The 22128-nt window shown below is 39.4% G+C and overlaps 1 protein-coding gene across 7 annotated transcripts in view; it reads left to right on the top strand.

The window, feature by feature from the left end:
* Positions 1-22128, top strand: part of LOC125455026 (serine/threonine-protein kinase VRK1-like) — a 120289-nt gene that overhangs the window by 5638 nt on the left and 92523 nt on the right. For 5 of the 7 annotated variants that reach the window (XM_048536512.2, XM_048536514.2, XM_048536515.2 and 2 more), the window contains exons 2-8: positions 3958-4098; positions 8847-8902; positions 10572-10641; positions 11352-11439; positions 11522-11630; positions 14265-14357; positions 20410-20542. In XM_048536512.2, coding sequence (XP_048392469.2) covers positions 3958-4098; positions 8847-8902; positions 10572-10641; positions 11352-11439; positions 11522-11630; positions 14265-14357; positions 20410-20542 — 690 coding nt within the window. The other 2 variants (XM_048536516.2, XM_048536513.2) reach the window with 2 other exon arrangements.

Raw genomic sequence — 22128 nt, 5'->3', positions numbered from 1 at the left:
CAAATTGCTAGAGTGTAAAATCTAACGTCCATATATTTGAAAACTTGGAAGACTTTAAAACTACATGACAATGCATATTTTTTTTCTTGCTTCTATGTATGGAAAGGGGAAAGTTTGAATTGAAGTATACAAAAGTCCTTCCTCATCTACACAGATATGTGATCTCTTGCCATGAGCCATAGCTGCTCCAGGCAGAAAATTTCAGTAAATATCTTCTTTTGAACACTGCTATATTATTGACATGAAACCCTACTTGCTGGATGGTTTACAATGTCTTTTTTTTCCATTCCACGTGTAATCTGGGTTCTATCATTTCTTCCTCGATTGTATGCAGGGTGAGGGGTGGACAATATTAAGCTCAAGGTTCACCTCAGGGTGGCAAGTGGGCTTGCAGCAGTCTGCTCAAGTGTGAATTACTAATTGCACTTGACTTTCAGAATGACTCTACGAATTAAGTTGACACCTGAAAGCTTTTGAATATGATGTTTGCTTTGAGTTGCTAAGATACTGATTCTTGAACCTCAAGATAACTAGCAAAAAGTTCTATGTATTAGTAAAAATTGAATTTTTGCATTTGTATTTGGGGTTTTTGAACCTATTAATTGGCATTGTGATTAAAATACAGTGATTTTCTGTGAAAAGCCTATTTTCAACTATTTTAATCATGTCTCACCAAGGTAATACATGTAAATATGTAGACTTTTTAAAGCGACTGGAAACATGCTAAGGCCATGCTCAATTGTGCTGATTCACGGCAAACTTTTTTTGCAATATACAAATAAGCTTGAACAGCCATGGTTTTATGGAAAGCAAGGTTTGAGGTGATCAATGGCCTACCCCTGCCCTCTCTTCTTAGTTGTTATGAAGATGGAGAGCCAAAAATGATCAGAAAGTGAATAATTTGTGCCAAAATCAGCCAAGAATTAGTGCTTTCATTCTCACCAAGAAGCTGGCCAGAACGGTATAACTCATTTAGCCCAGTCAAGATTGAAAGAGGTTTTGAAGTCATTCAGCCATTGGAGTTGTATCTGTAGGTGATCAGGGATAAAGTTAATTTACAACGAGAGTTGCTTAGTTTTTCATGCCAATTTTGTCATTCTCCTTTCCTCTCTTAAAAATTGGATTGCTTGTTTGGATATGCATGTCAATGTTTGCCAACGTGTGTCAGCAGCTTTTCAATTCCAGTGGACATTTCCAGACAAGCTGAATTCTGATCTTTGATATCCTCATGCACATCCATCTTGGGTCACTTGATAGTTAGCAGGAAGAGGATTGTTGTCAATTTTTCCTATCTAACTCAGGAATAAGAATGTTGTATGTTGGATCTTTAAAATTACACCCAAGAGTGGGATCAAATTCACAAATACAAACAGTCATAAGTAGGGCATAAATCGGGGATTTCCTGTTTTTCATCTGTCAATTGAAATTACAACAAAGAAATAAAACCAGGACAGTATGGAAATGGCTGCATGTAGTAAGTGGAGATGGCTGCACTTGGAATTTGTGGAAAGACAGACCAACTTGCTCATTTGCTTAGAAATGTGGGTTTGGAGGAGAATGAACAGAATCTGTTTGTAAGAAAAAATAACAAATGATGAGAAACTGGGGCTAGTGAGCGAGTAATTTATTATAATAAAAATAGGAAATGTCTGTTTCTTCAAATACTCATTCATTGTCTGTAACCTTTAAACTGCTCTTGGTACTGTTCTGAATGACCTGTCAAATAATTTGCACTATGCTTCTCCCTGTTGTTGGGCAAAATTAAATATTACAGCCTAACAACCCTTCGATCTATCTATTCCATCAGTGTTCTCAGTCAAAGATTGCTGGTTTGCTCAGTACAAAAATGGATACAAATAGAGGATTTCATCAGATGGTACACTCCTAATAGGAAGTCTTACCAACTGGTAGAAATTCAGGTACTCGTTAAATTCTATGGTGAATAACCAAGCAACTTAGAATAATTGAATTGAATTGTATTCGTTTGAAGTTTCTGATTTTAGGAGAAAAAATTTCTGTCCCAGCTTAATTGTTTTGTAAATATACCATGGAGTCAAACAGAAAATCATTGAATGTTAATCTGACCTCAGTTTTCTTTTCACTGGGCTATAGATTTCTGATTCGGCTAGTTTTTATGATGAATGGCAAAATATTATCGCATGCTACTGACGTTGGAGATAACTGCCCACAAAGATCTGGTGACTTTGTGTGCTGACTTCCTCTTTCCTGACAGAAGTTTAAATGTGGCTGCAGTACAAGGGGACCTCCAGCCATCCAGCTGTTATAATGTCAGTGAATAGCATAAGCAGTCAAACACATTGCGGTATTCTCTTGTACAGCCAACTAGGAAGTTAGAAGTGTTGAATTCCCCCACTGGTCAATTAGATTTAAAATAGTGAAAAAAATGATAGTGGATTATGATAAAAGCTGAAAGAAAAATAAGAATACTTTTAAAACATTATTTTAAAAATGTCAATTCTCATTACAATGGAGAAATTTGACGCAACTATGAAAATAGACTTCAGAGTTGGTGAAACTGTTGAGTTGTAATTATGAAATGAATGTACTTTAAAACAATTCCATCATATTCAACCAGAAGATTTTTTTTAAAGGATTTTTACAATGTGATCAACAGTGTAAAAGTGAAAGTTTGTCAAGCCACTAATTTGTGGAATCTCTGGTACTGGGGTGCAGTGTGGGGAGGGAGAATTTATCATTACCCCCCCCATGGTGGGGCATAGCATTATTGTCAGCAACTATATCTCCAAATTGCGAGTGTATCCATTGCACAAAACAAAGTTGCTGTCGGACCTTCATGGGTATTTCATTATTTTATTATATTCTTTATAATTTTTAGTTTGGAGATCTGAACTGTGAGCTGAGAGCGGAAGATAATCTTTGGACTTTAAACCATAGATTATATTTAACAAAAGATGAAAACAAACAAATTGATATTTGCATTTAAGGTCAGACCTGAAAGTTAATTACAGATTGATTCTTATTTAAAAAGTGCACTATAGATGCTTTGGAGAGGCCTTATGCTCAGGCAGATGGCAGATGTTGAATATTAACTCAGACCACACGGGGAGAAATCAACAGGGAGAGACTGGAGTTTGAACTGGTTGTGTTTCGGTCATAAAGATTGCGCCTGTGAAAGTTAGAGAATGGAGGTTTGATTGTGCTTGCCCTTTCATTATCAATGTCTTGTAACTTTGGAGAATAGAATCTTGTTTATAAGAAGTAAATGAATATTCCTCAGACCCTTCTGAAGGGATTTGCATGCATTGGTGTCATGTGCAAGCATTTGTGGTATCAGAAACCAAGTAAGTACTATGTGTTGGTGAGGTTATAAATCATGGAGTCTGTTTACGTGAACTGGCCAGTTACATCTTATTTATTTTTCCTTTAGATTTGTCCCTTAACTGTGTCTGTTTGTCTCTGTCCTTGTGTGAGAGTGGTGGTTAGAATGAAAAAGGATTGGGTTGAAATCTTCATTCATTGGATTACTTGTTTCAATTTGCCCTCCTAAAGTTACTGTATTATTAATAAATTGTTAAATCTTTTGTTTCAGCTATAAACCCAGAGTGTATCATAATTTCGATTATGCGCAAAATCTGGTACTAGTTATTCAAAAAACTCTGGTTAGAAATCACTGGAGTCAATTTTGAGGGCTTAATTTGAGTATTTAAATTTTTTACTGTGTTGTGAATACAGGGATAAGGAGGCTAATGTGATTTGGCTGGCTGTCTCCAGATTGTAACACAAACTCTGATCACCATCTCAAAGGTTGATCTGTTTTTATAATCATATATCTTAGATATATGTGACCACCACTATTATCACTTGAACTTGATCAGTTATTTTGATAAAAGAAGGCATAAAGATGTGTGGAAAAAGAAACTATGATTTGTTTTATACTTTCATATATGTGAATAAAACATGCCTTCCATTCATTAGGTCTGATGCCACCCAAAGGCAACATGAAAAAGAAGCTTCCTGAGCCTCTTCCTATAGGCTTGATCCTTACAGATTTTGAGAAGAAACACTGGAAACTTGGGAAAATTATTGGAAATGGTGGATTTGGGCAGATACATTTGGGTAAGGAAGCATAATGAACAACTTTTTGTTCTTGGCTGATAAAGCCTAAGCTTTTGAAGGTGGTTTACTTAGAGTGAATAATAATTGGATTGGACGAAGGTTGTTTTGCACAATAAGCTACTTAAGCACATAAGATCCAAATACAAAGATTTTTGGAATTTTCTATTTCAGTTCAACATGTTTTTTTAAAATATGTATCCTAATATTTTAGTGATTCTGTTATTTATTTAAATTAAAATATTCACATCTTGTTCCCTTGCTGAAAACAACAGAAGTAGGAATATGAAGACTCGTCTCATTTTGCCCAGTGCATGACACATTTGTCCTGATTTCTATTTACTCCATTACAGAATGTAGGCATCACTGGTTATGTCCAGCATTTACTGCTCATTCCTAATTGTCTTTGAGAATATGCATGAGCCAGCTTCTGGAGCTGATTTCTTGGCCTGTTGCAGTACATAAATGCACTAACACTGCTAAAAGGAAAGTTGTCCCAGAATTTTCACCCAGTATTGGTGCAAGGACAGTGGTATGGTTCCAAGTTGGAATAGTGCATTGCTTGGAAAATAAGGTTGATGGTGTTCCCATGCATCTGTTGCCCTTGTTTTTCTAGCTGATAGAGTTCGCAGGTAAGGAGGATGGGCTGGCTGAGCAGCCTTGGGGAGTATTGCAGTGCAATCTTGTAGATGGTATGCACTGCTGTCACACTGTATCCGAGGTGAAAGGACTGATTATTTATGGTGGTGGATGTGGCACCAATCAAGTGGGCTGCTTTCCCTATCAGCAAATGTTAACATCAGTTCCGTGTTTGATAATCCCTGAATGTATCAGTGCATCAATTGAAATCAAATGATGTCATTTTGGGATGAATCTTGATTTACATGCTCAGTGATCATGATCCATGAGGCACATTCAAAACTGTTTGTAGCTTTGTTAAATTTATATACACATCTATTATAGGTATCAAAATGTAGTTTCCTGTAGGTTATGGAAGAAGCAAAAGTAAATAAATCTTTGTGCATATTTCCAAAATTTTCCCAAGTGCTTTCCTTACCCCTTCTATTTCAGCCAGCATGTTATACTTCCTCTGATCAGTTTCCTGTGTATCTGTGCCCCTTCCTTCAAAATGATTTCAGTACCCATTCCGCAAGAGTGACCCCGTGCCCACTCCTCCAGAATGACCTCAGTGCAGGATCCGACATTGTGATCAACTCTGTGGAAAAACAAGGGATGAGGAGTAGGAGTACGGGGTGTGATAATGACATAGCCAACAATGTAAATACAAGAGAAAAAAGAAGGCAGTGAAATTAAGTTTTTTTAAAAAAAGTAACATAAGTTGTGAGCTAGTGACCTGCCAATCAATGAAGACTCCTTTAAAAACAATTTCCAAATCAACATTCTCTACCATCTGGAAGGGCAAAGGAGCAGATGCTTAGGATCAAGTTTCTCTTCATGCCACTCACCATCCTGATTGACACCGTTGTTTCTTCACTTTCAGTGGGTTTAAAAAAAACAGGAACTCCCTTCCTTATAGCTTGTATCTACTTGGCCATTGTTATTATGTACCGGAGCCCAGAAAGCTGGAGGGTATTGTGAGCAGGACATTGAGATGCATCACCCCATCTACATCAGCAACTTGTCATCACTGATTTAGAACTCAACAAGCTGTCCCTGACAGGCTCACGCATCCTCACACCACCCTTGCACCCACCTCCCATTTTCCGAAATCAAGACAGGACTGGATAGTTTCATCAAAATTTATTCTTTAAATAATGCTGACAGTGCAGCTCCATTACTAATATTTCATGTGAAAAAAATTACACCTCACTAGGAAATCTAGACCAGCCGTCTGCCTGGATTGAGTTGGCCCTTCTACCCAAAATCTCACCCCTGACACTCTAGGCCAACTCTCTCACTCTTCTACTTGATGTCTCACCTACCTGCAAACTCAGACCCAACTTCTTAACCCCTCCCCACCAAAACTCTAACTATGCCACCCAACTTCTCACCCCAACCATGGACTCCTAAACCTCCCCACACCCACGACAGAATTCCTGAACCGACTTCCAACCTAATGTCCCGATCTGGTCACTGCCTGATCTGGAAAGGGAGGTGAACATGAACTGACTGAGGAAGGAGGTGAATGAGGAAGAGAGGAGGAATCATGGAGAGGGGGCATGGGTGGAGAGGGAAGATGGGTATAAGACAGAGGGGAAATGGGTGAGAAAGAGAGGAGGTGCAGTGAAGTTGAGGTGGGCCCTTGTCCTAGAGAGTTGGGACAGACCCCTGGTCATGGCAGTGTTTGGAGTATCAGAAGCGATGAGGCGGCTTTAGCTGAGGTGAAGTTCTGACCCTGGTCAGCGGCTTTGGGGGCTGCTTCAGCGTGTTTCCGCCTTGGTGTTACAGCCTCAGGAACAGGTTTGGGAACTGTGGAGTGTGGCTACTTAGGATCAGTGAGCCACGGATGGAGCAAGAAATGAAATTTGTTGTAACTTTACATGATTTATTTCTTTTTATGTATGTATATGTAATTAAAATGGTGCTGGCTTATGGTGACTTATACAGATTTTACTGATTTTCATAAATATATGTAACAATATATTACAAACCTCAGAATTCCAGGACCTAGAGCTCTTCTTGTACCCCGAGTATTTATATAAAATCCCTACAGTAAAGAAAGAGGCCATTTGGCTCATCAAATCTGCAATGACCCTCCAAAGAGCATCCCACCCACGCCCAGCCCTATCCCTGCATTTACCATGGCTGTTCCACCTACCCTGCACATCTCTACGCACCACAGACCAATTTACCATGGTCAGCCCATCTAATTTGCACATCTTTGGACTGTGGGAGGAAACTAGAGGACCCGGCAGAAACCACACAGACACAGGGACTCCACACAGTCACCCGAGGGCAGAATTGAACTTGGCTGTCTGGTGCTGTGAGTCAGCAGTGCTAACCACTGTGCCACTGTGCCACCCATTGGATGGCTGGTCGATTAGCTTCTGGACAGTAATAACCCTCCAAATGTTGACATAGCGGATTCAGTGATTGGAATGCCATTGAACATCAAGGGCTGGTAATTAAATTCTTGCTTGTTAAAAATTATCATTGCCAGCAGTTAATGGTGTGTATGATACTTGCCAGTTACAAGCTTAAGTCTTATAGGTACCTTCTAAAGTTTTTAAATGTGAAACAATATTCACCATGACAACAAGCTGGATCGAATGTACAAACAAAATTAATAAACGATGAACAATTTTGTTCATCATTTTCAGTTACTTAAAATCAACTTACTTATGTGTTAGACTGTACGCTCCTCAAAATGTTTACTTATTCTCATAAATCACTTTTAGTTATGTTTGTAAAACGAGAACCTGATTGCCACCCTTAACTATATCTGTGAGTAATTTTCAATACAAGGCAAAGAAAAAACAATTCCATTCCAAACCTTTGCCGAAATGCACTGGATAATGGAAGATTTTGCTTTGTGAAGCTCGGCCAATTAGTTTGAGCAGAAACTTGAACCATAACTTAGTTTGAGTCTGAAATTTGTGACTGGATTACTAATGTCGCCCAAATAGTAAACTATCCCATTGTCTGTAGTTTTGGGTACCCTTTCTGTTTTGGGAGGGAGAGGTAGCCTTTGAGCAGCATTTACAATTGATTCTCCAGGGAGATACCTGAATTTAAGTGACTGAAAGAATGTGTTTTAAAAAGGACCATGCATACCTAATTGAGAAATAATTGTACTTAAAGATTATAAAACAGATGAGAGAAATAAGACTATCCAATAATAAAGCAGGCTAGGTGGACTTACTAGCCTACTCCAAATCGGCTGTTGATATAATTTTGACTGATAATGGACAGAATTAAAACATACATCATGTGGCTCTCTGATGAAGGGTCTAGGCCCGAAACGTCAGCTTTTGTGCTGCTGAGATGCTGCTTGGCCTGCTGTGTTCATCCAGCTTCACACTTTATTATCATGTGGTTCCACTTTTATTTGTACAACAATCCCTATCAGCATGAGATTCAACAAGTATTTCACAGTAATAACTTGATTAAAGTCAAGTTTCTCATCTGGTTATGGATGGACTGCTTCCTTATCCTTTTACAAACAGAGCATTAAAAATACTGGTAGTAGTAGTTTATAGTTGGAGCCTGCTAAATGGTCGTTGCTACATCTCCACTAATATCTTGACTGGGATCAATTAATATTACGTAAAATGAGGGATCTAATTTTAAAAGTTCTCTGCACTGTTTGGTTACAGTCTTATAATATAGTGTTCTGACGTACTCCCCATGAGCAAATATTGTGTGCTTTCTGTTGAGTGAGCACACTGGACTGGAAGATGCCTTGCAATCCATCACTGCAGTGCTTTGGCTTCTCAGTGTAAAACAGTTAGTAGATACTTACAAGCGTATGTAGGTGATTAGGCTGAGTTGGGCAAGTTCCACTTTAGAAGCATTAGAGTATAGTAACTGGTGTCAAGCTTTGATTTCACTGTTAACCTTCAATTGGCAGTCTACTGATGATGTGTTGTATTGATTACTACTTTTGTTCTGATCTTATTGCCTTTATTTAGCGGGTCATAGATCATGCAGCACGGAAACAGATCTTTCGGTCCAACTTGTCCATGCTGTCAGATGGCCTAAACTGATCTAGTCCCATTTGCTAGCATTTGGCTGATATCCCATTAGTTTAAATTATTTATAATATGCAATTTCTTCCAAATTATTTCCAGCTTCTCCTGCAACAGAGAAGGATGTTGGAGATGATGCCGTGTATGCCATTAAAATAGTAAGTACTCTTAGAAATCTTCAAGCTGTGATTTAGTTAAAATTGTAATCAACAGCAAGAACAGATTATATTTATATTGGGCATTTAGTGTAAGAATGTCCCAGACCCTTCAGAATTATTCTAAAATGAATTATAACATCAAGCCACCTAAAGAGATGAGATTAGGTGATGAAAAGTGTGCGAAAGAGGTAGTTTTTAATGTCTTAAAGGAGGAAGATGAGATAGAGGTGGAAAGATGTAGAGTGTATGACGCAGAGTTTAGAGCCTGAATACCTAGAGGCACAGCCAAGGGGGTGGAACAGTTGCAATCAGGAGTGTTCAAGTGTTCAGGATAAGAAGAATGCAGATATCTCAGTGGGTTGTGGGCCTCGAAGAGATTCCAGAGACAGAGAGAGTTGAGGCTATCATGGCATTTTAAAAACAAGGGTGATAATTTTAACACCAAGATGTTGTTTGACTATGAGCCAATGTATGTCCATTAACCTAGGAGTGATGGATGAGTGGGACTAGGTGCAAGTTAAGACTTGGACAACACAGTTTTGAATGACCTAATGCTTATGTTGGGTAAAATGAGAGACCCATCAGGGGTACCACAGAATAGTTAAGTCTAGAGATTACAAATCCATGAATGAGAGATACAGCAGCAACTGAACTTAAATGGAGGCAATGCTGGGCCACGTTATAATGTTCTGGGTGTCCTATCATTTTTTCCCCCTAGATGAGCTATACTTTATTTTAGTGTAGTATTACAAAGACCAAAGCCATCATCTTCAGCCTCCCAAATACGCCATGGACAGAGTCCGGTCAACTTGTCAGCTCTGATGAAGAGTCACCTAGACTTGAAACATTAGCTTGCTTACTGTCCATGGATCTGCCTGACTCACTGTTATCTCCAGCATTTTTGTTTTCAGTACAGATTCCAGCATTTGCAGTAGTTTTCTCCTAAACTGTCCCTTCCTTCTGACCTATGATCACCTGAACATGAGGTGTACAGTCAATGAGTGAATGTATTCCTCCAGTGTCTTACCGAAGTAGTTTTTTTTGTGTGTGAACCTATACAATAAGGGTCAGTAGATTTTATGTCTGTTATAACATCAATCACAGTTAATTGGGATCCTGGATAATAAAATGTGAGGCTGGATGAACACAGCAGGCCAAGCAGCATCTCAGGAACACAAAAGCTGATCTCTGATGAAGGGTCTAGGCCCGAAACGTCAGCTTTTGTGCTCCTGAGATGCTGCTTGGCCTGCTGTGTTCATCCAGCCTCACATTTTATTATCTTGGACTCTCCAGCATCTGCAGTTCCCATTATCACTAATTGGGATCCTGTCCTGATTGACACCCACATAAGTGTAATTTACAATAGTAGTGGTCAGATACTAGTAAAACTTGGAGATGTAATAGCAGAAACTCATAGATATTGAGGTCAATTGTTGTGCGAGATCAGCTAACTGAACATGGATCATGGTATGAACTTTGAAGTCTTCTAGTTTGTATAATAGTTTGATAATATGTAGTTTTTCACTAGGACACAAGCAAAATTAGAACTTGAATGTTACTACTTTTGTGTAATAAAAGTGAGACAGGAAGAGCCATCTGCTTATTTGATGCCCAATTCTGTTAGTTTTCTTATGAACACTCTATTATAAGAAGTATCTCTTGTTTTCAGGAGTACCAGGATAATGGACCCTTGTTCACAGAGCTGAAATTTTATCAGAGAGTGGCGAAGTCTGAGCACAGTGGGTAACTATGATGTAGGGTGCACTAATTGCTCATTGTATTTGTGGGACTGTACTTGTATTTAATTAGGAGAAATTTATGTAGTGTGATGCCTTTGTACAGCTCATTTTAATTACCGCAACAGTAGATTCAGGGTGAAAATCTGCATATCATCATTGTCTTTATTCTATAGATTAAGAATGAGGAAAATAATAACTGAAACATAATTGCAGCAATGTTATTAAGATCATACATAAGTTCATTTTGCTTTGTTTATAGAAAGAATACACAATTATTTTAATGAAGTTTCTCTTTTGAGGTTGTAGACATGCTTGCCAAGCTGGTGGGTTTGGTTGCAAATGTTTCGTCACCCTTCTAGGTAATATCATCAGTCCACCTCCCATGAAGTGTCGGTGTTCTGTCCCATTTGTTATTTAAATGCATTGGTTGGCCGGGGTGATTGGTATTACTTCCAGTTTTGTTTCCCACTGAGAAACAAAGCCAGAAGTAATGCCAACCACCCCAGCAAACCAAGGCATATAAATAACAAGAGGGACAGAACACTGACACTTCACCGGAGGTGGACTGATGATGTTACCTAGAAGGGTGACGAAACATTTGCAACCAAACCCACTGGCTTGGCAAGCATGTCTACAATCTCATCCACAACCCAAGTATCAAGTCTTCTTAAACTTCAAGTTTTTCTTTTGTTTGCATATTTCTTTACCAGTAAAGAAGTGGATGAAGGATCACCAGTTGAGTTTCTTAGGAATACCTGCTTACTGGGGATCAGGGTTGGTTGACCACAATGGGAAAAGGTGAGAAAGTTCCACGTTTATTGCCAGTATATGCCAGACAATTCCTATCTCTTTGAAATGTTGACTTTTCTTGTCTTTACAGCTATAGGTTTATGGTATTAGACAGACTTGGTATAGATTTGCAAAAAGTGCTGGAAGCAAGTGGAAACCAACTGAGTAAAGCAACCGTTTTGCAGATAGGCAGTGGACTGGTAAGTAGTTGGACACGCATGTGATTGGGTGATATATTGTACCAACAGGAGACAGAATCACAGTGAACGCCAGGCTTTATTTGTCACTGTGAATGAACTGAATATTCTACATGAAATTAATACCTGGTAAATGAGACAATCTGGCCAAAATCAGATGGATGAGGACAACTGCTGATATAACCTGGTAGACAAGCTGCTATGTATTTGAACTCTTTCATGGCCAATTTTAACCCCTTTAGGGTTCCAAGTATCAGAGTATTTCCCAAAGAATCTTTTTGATCTTGGGAAGAAATGCATGACATAATATATAAATGATAAGTCTGATCTTTCTATTTTACTGGGCTTTCAGACAAGGCAGGCCATAGAGTCCAATGATTTCCTTCTTCACCATGGGCTCGTGGGAAGGTTCCTGCTGTGTATTATTTTCCAATAACCCCAACTGCAAAGTCAGAAGCAGTGTGATGGGTTCTAGAGGTGAATCCAGTAAACCTGAAAATAATAGCATTGGACTGTACAGCAATTCTATTTTAAGGTATGCAAGACCAGGTTAGAAACCCAAACTAGTCATTTTTTTTAGTTTCTTTTTAGTTTAACTATTTATCCTTGGATGGTAATATGATAGTCTCCTACTTCTCGTGCTGCACTACAACTGAAAGTTGAAAAACTGACAATCTCACTGTTATTCAATTTAATAAACCTGATTAGCAGCAGAAATGGCATTGTGATCTGCCAGATGGCTGTTTAAATTGAATTGATTCAGTCAGGACCTTCAGGGAAGGAAATTTTGTATCCTTGACTGGCCAGGTTTTCATAGACTCCAGTTTTGCACTAATTCGTTAACTTTAAATGATGTTGCAATCAATTCCTTTTAAGGGAGCGGAGAAATTCAGGTATCTGTGAATTTTAGACTTCTCAGATTGTAGAGTGTATAGGAGAGTTTTGAAGATGAAGTTACTAAATTGCATTTTTGTAATGCAGCATCTTAATATTGATTATCTGCAAGGGTACTGCAAATGTTTTGAAAGAAACATCCTGTAAATTGTTGTACTCCTGATCGACTTACAGTTCTGATAGTATTAAAATCTCTTTGAAAATGTGGCTACTTAAAGTGAGGAGAAATGAAAACCACACCAGCTCAATTCAAATGTTGCACATTTATTAATTATCTAAAAATGATTAACACTAGTGAGGGTTAAATGCAAGCTATGTAAGGAAATATGTTTAAACCTTTTATATGTGCTGACTTGCTATCAGCTAGACTTGCAATGGACGTGCTAATGTCAGTGTGGGTTTTTGCACAAACAGAATTAGCCATTGTGTCAGATCAGAGGACCACCAGAACCCTTGCAGCAAAATAGCAACAGGGTTTACTAATTTTGCAAATTTCTTATTACTAAGACTTTGAAAATGAGGCTGTAAGCTAAAATATATTTCAGAGGCCATTTGGTTTGTTCTTGGACATGACTTGTGCAGATACAGTGGGTAGAATCCCTCGCTCTGTGCTAGAAGCTCTGAGTTTAAGTCTTGCTTAGGAACCATTGGCTAAGAAATGTACTTAGAGCATAATAATTAGGTGTCCACTTCTAAATCCTTCCAGCATATACCAATGGTCAGTGACAAGAGCAGTCAAGATTCCTGGTCAGCCACATGATGGAAAGAAATTGGAGCTTCTACAATCAGTACTGACTTTTGTGTGAGGGATAAAAAAAGAAACATTTTAATAAATGTGAGAGATTGTGGAGTTGTAAGATGCAGAGAGATCCGGGCATCCCAGTGCGGAAGATTAGTGTGTAGGAACAGAAAGTAATTATGAAAGCAAATGAAATGTTATATTTATTGGAAGAACAATTGAAGACAAAAAGAAGGGATGTTATGCTTCAGCAGGAAAGGACATTGATGAGACCATATGTGGTAGTCTCCATATTTAAGGGAGAATGTAAATGTGTTGTAAGAAGCTGTTCAGACAAGGTTTACTAGTCTAATCTCTGTAATAGGAAGGTTTTCTTAAGGAAAGATTGGACTGCTGTGGTTGAATCGTCTGGCATTTAGAACAGTGAGAGACAATTTTATTGAAATATATGAAGTCCTGAAGAGTTTTGATAATGTAAATGTGTAAATGATTTTTTTCCCCTTGTTGGAGATTCTAGATCTCAGGGTCATTTATAAAGTAAAGGGTAATCCATCGAAGACAGAGATGAGGTGCATTATTTTCTTACAAAGTGTCATGTGTCAAAGATGGAAGAAGCCAACTCTTCAAATATTTGTAAGGCGGAGGTGGATAGATTCTTGATAAACAAGAGGGTGAAAGGTTACTGTAGTTGGGTGGTAATGTGGGTCAACCAGGTCAGACATGATCTTTGGAATGGTAGTGCTGGTTCAAAAGAATAGCCTAGCCTTGCTTTGTATATTTCTACTGAAAGTTGCAAACCTCAGCATTTCAAACTATCTTGGGAGGTAGGGAGTTGGCTGAGTTAGCTGCATGTTTAGTGTGGATCAGCTCATTATTATATTAGCTTATTATTATGATTATTAATTCACACGCAACATGAGTAATGTAACCTACCGTGTGTAGGAAGATGCATTGTTCCCTGTATCTTGCAGACTGACATCTGTTAAAACAATTCATTTCTGCAGCTTGATATTTTGGAGTTTATTCATGAACATGAATACATCCATGGTGATATCAAGTCAGCAAACTTGCTTCGAGGCTTCACAAATCACAAAGAGGTATTGTACACCATTGTGCTGATAACAGTTATGTTTTTAATTTGCTTAATGAATAAAGGAGAGAAATAAAGATCACAAGAAAATGCTTAAATATGAAAGAAATAAGCTATTTGATGTGACTGATTTCGAAACCTGAGTCACCTTTTTTCAAATGTATGGAAGCTGTTATAGTGGACATAGAACATTTGTAGCCTGTTGAATATATCACATCTCTCATTGCTGGATTCTCAAAGCCTTTACTTCATAAATATTTATAATTTGCAAGTCTTATTGTCACGTTATTTCTTGTACTGTAACACGACACAAATAAGTTGAACTGGAATATGCAGTCTGCTGTGGGGAACTGTTGAATAGAGAGTAAATGGAAAATTATTGTATTTGAAGCAATAAAAAAGTGTAAGAATATTAGTGAAGACAAATGCTGAATCACTTGAATGATGTGAAATTGTAGTTTAAGGAAAATGTGATGTCATCAATGTCGTCAGAAAACTGGAGATATTGCAGCTTATTGTAATACCGTATTTTTTTAGACTGTATTTTAGGAGTGCAGTGGCAAACTGGCAAAGTTTACATTGAGATGTTTAACATTTGTCATCTTACATAAGAATATAAGAACATAAGAACTAGGAGCAGGAGTAGGCCATCTGGCCCCTTGAGTCTGCCCCACCGTTTAATAAGATCATGGCTGATCTTTTTGAGACTCAGGTCCACTTACCCGCCTACTCACCATAACCCTTAATTCCTTTACTGTTCAAAAATTTATCTAGCCCTGCCTTAAAAACATTCAGTGAGGTAGCTTCAACCTCTTCACTGGGCAGGGAATTCCACAGATTCACCACCCTTTGAGTGAAGAAGCTCCTCCGGACCTCAGTCCTACATCTGCTTCCCTTTATTTTGAGGCGATGCCCTCTAGTCCTTGTTTCACCTGCTAGTGGAAACAACCTCCCTGCCTCCACTTTATCTATTCCCTTCATAATCTTATATGTTGCTAAAAAATCTCCCCTCATTCTTCTGAATTCTAATGAGTATAATCCCAGACTATTCAGTCTGTCCTCATAATCCAACCCTCTCAACTCTGGAATCAACCGAATGAATCTCCCCTGCACCCCGTCCAGTGCTAGTATATTACCTCTCAAGTAAGGAGACCAAAACTGCACACAGTACTCCAGGTGTGGCCTCACCAGGACCCCATACAGCTGCAGCATAACCTCCCTGTTTTTAAACTCCATCCTTCTGGCAATATCAGACAAAATTCCATTTGCCTTTTTAATTACCTGCTTCACCTGCAATCCTACTTTTAGTGATTCATGCACAAGAACACCCAAGTCCCTCTGCACAGCAGCTTGCTGCAATTTTTTTTACCACATAACACATAGCCCATTTTGCAGTTATTCCTACCAAAATGGATGATCTCACACTTATCAACATTGTACTCCATCTGCCAGACTTTTGCCCACTCATTTAGACTTTCTATATCCCTCAGCAAACTTTCATTGTCTTCTGCACACTTTGCTCTAGCACTTACCTTAGTGCCATCTGCACATTTTAACACACCGCACTTAGCCCCCAACTCCAAATCATCTGTGTAACTTATAAACAATTGCCGTCTCAACTCTGATCCCTGAGGCTCACCACTAGCCACTGACCGCCAACCAGAAAAACACCCATTTACCCCTACTCTTTGCTTTAAGACACCACTAAGGCAAGGGACACCTCCGCTCGGTTCACAATAAACAACTGCACACCTCCGCTCAGTTCGCGATAAACAACTGCACACCTCCACTCGGTTCGCGATAAACAACTGCACCTCCCAGTCGCAAACCATTTCCACTGCCCCTCCCATTCTGTAGATGACATGTCCATCATGGGCCTCCTGCAGTGCCACAATGATGCCACCCGAAGGTTGAACAGCACTCATATTCCGCTTGGGAACCCTGCAGCCCAATGGTATCAACGTGGACTTCACCAGCTTCAAAATCTCCCCTTCCCCCACCGCATCCCAAAACCAGCCCAGTTCGTCCCCTTCCCCCACTGCACCACACAACCAGCCCAGCTCTTCCCCTTCACCCACTGCATCCCAAAACCAGTCCAGCCTGTCTCTGCCTCCCTAACCTGTTCTTCCTCTCACCCATCCCTTCCTCCCATCCCAAGCCACACCTCCATCTCCTACCTACTAACCTCATCCCACCTCCTTGACCTGTCCGTCTTCCCTGGACTGACCTATCTCCTCCCTACCTGCCCACCTATCCTCTCCTCTCCACCTAATTTCTTTTCTCTCCATCTTCGGTCCGCCTCCCCCTCTCTCCCTATTTGTTTCAGTTCCCTCTCCCCATCCCCCTCTCTGATGAAGGGTCTAGGCCCGAAACGTCAGCTTTTGTGCTCCTGAGATGCTGCTTGGCCTGCTGTGTTCATCCAGCCTCACATTTTATTATCTTGGATTCTCCAGCATCTGCAGTTCCCATTATCACTAAGGCAGGGGATCCTGGCAAATGGGTCAGGACAGCCTTTATACCATTCCAGGGGCTTGGACATGATCAGATGGCTGCTGTTTGTCCCTAGGAACACCTTGACCTTCAAACATAGTTCAGTCAATATCCAAATTATTTGTTTGTGTTGTTGCTTATGCTCAGAGCTCTTCATAGACCAACCATCCAGTCTAATTGTTCCACTTCCTGAACAAAGTAATTACTAAAAAATGATTCACTATTATTTACGAAAACATCTTCTATTCTCCTTTCACACAGGATAATTTCTACATTTTAGCAAACAACTTGTTGAACAAGTTAAGTAAGAAAGCTAATGTAATTCTATAATGTAGAGGTCTAAAGAAGTATTGCCTCAAAACACTGGATGGAATGTTGTCTTCCTTGGTGTGGTGAGAGTAAGGGTAAGATTGCTCTAATTTCCTACCTTTCTATAATCTCTGGATTACTTGTTGCTGTTGGGATGGTACTGGTGTCCTTCACCATGAAACCTGAAACACAACATTGATTTAATGACTCTGCCATTTCTGTGTTACCCACCACTGACTGGGGCATTAGTATTGGGACACTGGTATCATCCCAGTAGTGACAGATAATGCAGAGGTTGTAGAAAGAGAGGAAATTAGAGCAAGCATCACCACCAGGGAAAAAGTACTGAGCAAACTCTTGAGATTAAAGGCAGACAAGTCTCTAGAACGTGATGCCTTATATCCTAGGCTCCTGAAGGAAATGGCACCTGAGATAGTGGGATCCATTGGTTATAGTATTACAAAATTCCCTGGATGTGAGGAACATTCCACTGGATTAGAAAAATACTAACATAACACTCTTATTCAAAAAGGCTGGGATGCAGAAAGTAGGAAACTACAGACCACTCAGCCCAACATAAAAGTCACTGGGAAATTGTTCGAATCCCTTATTAAGGAAGTAATAACAGATCATTTGGAATGTCAAAATATAATCCGTCAGAGCATGGTTTTATGAAGGGCAAATCATATTCGACTAATCTGCTAGCATTCTTGGAAGATGTTACAAGCTTTGTGGACTATGGTGATTATTTAGATATGGTATATCTGACTTCCAGAAGGCATTTGATATGGTGCCACACAAAAGTTTCACGTAGGAGGCAAGATCATATGGGGTCAAAAGTATTAGTTTGCATGGATGATTGGTTAATCAACAGAAAGCAGAAAATCAGAATAAATGAGTCTTTTTCTGCTTGGTAAGACGTAACTAGTGGAGTGTTACAAGGTTCGGTCCTCAGGTTTCAACTTTTACAAGCTGTATTAATGACTGGATGCAGGGATGGGAAATACCTTGGCCAAATTTACATATGACACTAAAATACGTGGGAAAATGAGTTAAAGAGTCATAGTGTTGTACAGTATGGTACAACTTGTCCAAGCCGACCAGATATTCTAAATTAGTCTAGTCCCATTTGCAAACATTTGGCCCATATTCCTCTAAACCTTTCCTCTTCATGTTCCCATCCAGATATATTTTAAGTATTGTAATTGTATCAGCCTTCCCCCCCACCATGCCACTGGTAGCTCATGTCATGCACACACCACCCTCTGTCTGAAAAGTTTGCCCCCTTAGACCCCTTTTAAATCTTTCCCCCTCACTATAAACCTATGCCGTCTAGTTTTGCACTCTACTATCCTAGGAAAAACACCTTGTCTAATCATCCTTTCCATGCCCTTCATGATTTCATGAATCTCTATAAGGTCACCGGTCAACTTCTGACACTCCAGGGGAAAATAATCCCAGCCTATTCAGATTCTCCCTATAGCTCAAACCCTCTAAACCCAGCAACATCCTTGTAAATCTTTTCTACACCTTTTTGAGGTTACCAACACCTTTCCTATAGCAGGGAGACCAGAACTGAACGCAGAATTCCAAAAGTGGCCTAACCAACGTCCTGTACACTGCAGCATGAACTCCCGACTCTTATACTCAATGCACTGACCAATAAAGGTCAGCGTACTAAATGCCACCTCACTATCCTGCTATTTGCAATGAAGATATAAGAAATTCACAAACTGGTGTGGATAGCTTATGAAACACAGCCAAAATTCAGTAGATGAATTTTAACATTGACAAGCTTAGGGTTATTTTGGTTGAAGGAACAAAAGGTAATGTGTTATCTAAATTGAGAGAACCTCCAGAATGCTTCAGTACGGAGGGATCTAGGTGTGCTCATGAATGCATCTCACAAAACGTGTCTGCAGGTACTGCAAGCAATAAGGAAGGCAATAAAAATAGAATTTGCTGGAGAAGCTCAGCAGGTCTGGTAGTATCTGAGGGAAGAAAGCAGAGGTAATACTTGAGTCCAGTGACTCTTTATCAGAACTGTTAACAACTGGGAAGGAGTGGTATGTCTGATAAGGACAAAGTAGCTAGTGGGTATGGAGATGATGGGCGTATAGGTGAGTGGATACGTGGAGACAGAGCCCAGAGAGAGAGAGATAAGAAGGGTAGGTAAACAGAGAGATAATGGATTGCAGGCCAGGAAGGAAGAAAAGTGGAATAAGTGACAATAAGATGGATGCTTTCACGCTGACGAAAACACTCACTGCTGTGGCTCTTAACTTACTTTCTCAAATTGCAACTTTATTACTTTCTCAGTGCTCACTTACATAAGCACTTGTTTGGAGGCTGCTGGCTTCTCCTGGGTCACATTGCCTTCTTAGCAGATGCTGACCTGAGCATCAAGTTAAGGGTTTCAGCCAACGTGTGTATGAAATTGCTTTCTTCGTGCACAGTGTTGTTAATGCTCAGTTACAGACTTCCAGTCTTTGTAGTTTGGCTTGCTTTTTGGTACACAGAGACAGAGGTAGGCATTTCATCATGGTACAGTAAATCTGTGTCAGCCAAGTGGAAGTGGACCTATTGCTGTACAGCAGTATACCAAATCAAGGTTGCAGCATGTGCCAGCAGCTTCTGTGGAAAACACATTGGATGTGCTTCAAGCAAATGACCAAATCTGAAAGTCTAAGGGAACCTATCCTTAGTAGTGTCAAGTTGGACAATGGTCTGTCAGGGGGTACTGAAACAGTCGGGTAATTAGCTTTTTGGGTTCTTACCCAGGGGATTGTCCGCAGTCAGTTATGGATGTAGTCTTACCTTGTACAGAGGTAAGTGTCTTTGCAATCGGGATTGGACCACGCACAGTCCTACAGCTCAAATACAAGCATTCGGAGGATTTCTGGTAGTTCAGTCTGGGTTTTCACAGAGAAATCAGTCTATCCATAGCCCCTGATCAGTCCTGGGAGTTTGATCAATCATGGTTAAGGTCTGCACATGGAATCCTGAAGAAAATGGGCAAAACAAGTCTGGGGATGGCTTTACCGTATTGCAGTCACTGACAGAATATTTGCTGTGAGAAGGGGGATAATTACACACAGTAGGGTGGAACCTCATAGTGAATGGGAGGGGACTGGGAGCTCTGGAAAATGGAATTTCAACAATTCACACTGATTCTGAGGGGTAGGACCTGGAAAATCCTGATGTAGAAAAGTTGAGAAAAATAACGTTTCTTTCAAAATGACATATTTTTCATCTTTCAGATATATTTAGCAGATTATGGCCTGGCCTTCAGATATCATCCTAATGGAGTTCACAAACAGTATAAGGAGGATCCGAAGAAAGGCCATAATGGGACGATTGAATTTACTAGTATCGATGCTCACAAAGGTGTAGGTAAGAATGACGTCGATTCAGTTACTGTGCAACTACACATGTAGACTGCCAATTTGGAGCAGAATTTATATTATGTGTCTTGTTTATGTGTCTGACAATTTAATCCACCCTGCTGAGCTACAGTGGGCTATCTGCTGTACTGGTTATGAAAGCTTATTGCTAACCTAGCAAGAATTGGTGCCATCCATAAAGCACATACTTTACTCCTCTGGTAATGCAGATCTATAATAATCTTGAAAATAATGATTTTGTCACATCTGATAGCATTACATGGAAACTGGAATTGAATTTGATTTGTTTCTTTTCAAAACCCTTTCAATCATTTTAGCTCTTCTGTCAGGCCCTTCAGCTAGGGATTGTTTTTAAAAGTTTTTCTAATGTAACTCATTTTGGAAGTCTTGGAATAAAATACTTACATTCAAAAGGCAAGTGATCATTTGAGTGTGGCTTGAGCCAAAGTAAAGTAACTGTGAGATAACACTGAATGATATCTCAGCTGAGATATCAATGGAATGCATTTTTGAAATTGATATTGAAAATGCTGAAGTACCCAAGAAAAAGAAGTGAACTGAAGAATTGTTCACTAAAGTAGACAGATCAATTAAAATAGAAGTATGAATCTATCCAGTGCCTAGAGGGCAAAGAAGAGAAACTGGGAGGATAACTATGATTGTTTGGAACTTGGTGGTTCACTTATGAGATTCCTTGAATGTCTTTTGTTGGGGGAAGACTATAAGTTAGTGAAATTGGAAGGGCTTGCTTTAAAATTTGTCTCCTTAATGAGAATGCGGGTCAGCATGACAGTAGTGGGATCAGGACCCTATGGCTGTAGCAACTGGATTTCTAACAGATTTGAAAAGTGATTTTGTACAAACCTTTATTTTGTACTTCCAATTGCATGCTGACACAGATGGTTATTTTAAATAAGAAACAAGCGTATACAGTGTTGTGCTTTCGGCTAATGTTATATATTTCTTTCCAAATCATAATGTTAAAGTGTTTGATGCTTATGTGAATGTTCACAGTTTTAATGACACAACTTCTTATTCAGAAATGCTGACCTGGGATTTTTCAATGTGTGTTGAAATGAAAGGCTGAGACTGAGTCAGTAATTTAGTAGCCTCATAGAATTTCTAGCTGTATGATCTGGTACAATTTCTCATAAATGATGTTTTGAAATGTACTTGAGTACTTAAATGAGGCAGTGATGACTTGACAGAACACATCCCATTGTTCATTGTACCTGCTGGTGTTAGTTTAGAGTCAAACTAGCTTTAAAAACTGCACAGGTTAATTATTTCTCCATAGATTTAGAAAGTAGATATTTTCCTCATCAACTTGCTCAGTTGTTACACACCTCTGGAGCAGGTGGGACTTGAAACCAGGCCTCTTAACCCAGAGATATGGATGCTACCACTGTACCACAAGGGCCGTTTGATTTACATAGCATTTAAAATTGTTTTTGCTTCTGTTAATTACATTTCTATTTGAATTATGCTGAGTCCATGAGGTTGTCTAACTCCCACCTTCTTCGTGATCGTTCTAAATTCCTTGACAACTTGATAATTCAGACAGCTGCTCCTGCC

Source organism: Stegostoma tigrinum, chromosome 9 (genome assembly GCF_030684315.1).
Source record: "Stegostoma tigrinum isolate sSteTig4 chromosome 9, sSteTig4.hap1, whole genome shotgun sequence".
NCBI classification, from domain to species: domain Eukaryota; kingdom Metazoa; phylum Chordata; class Chondrichthyes; order Orectolobiformes; family Stegostomatidae; genus Stegostoma; species Stegostoma tigrinum.
Note: the sequence above shows the minus strand (reverse complement) of the source record. Positions and strands in the feature narration are given on the sequence as shown.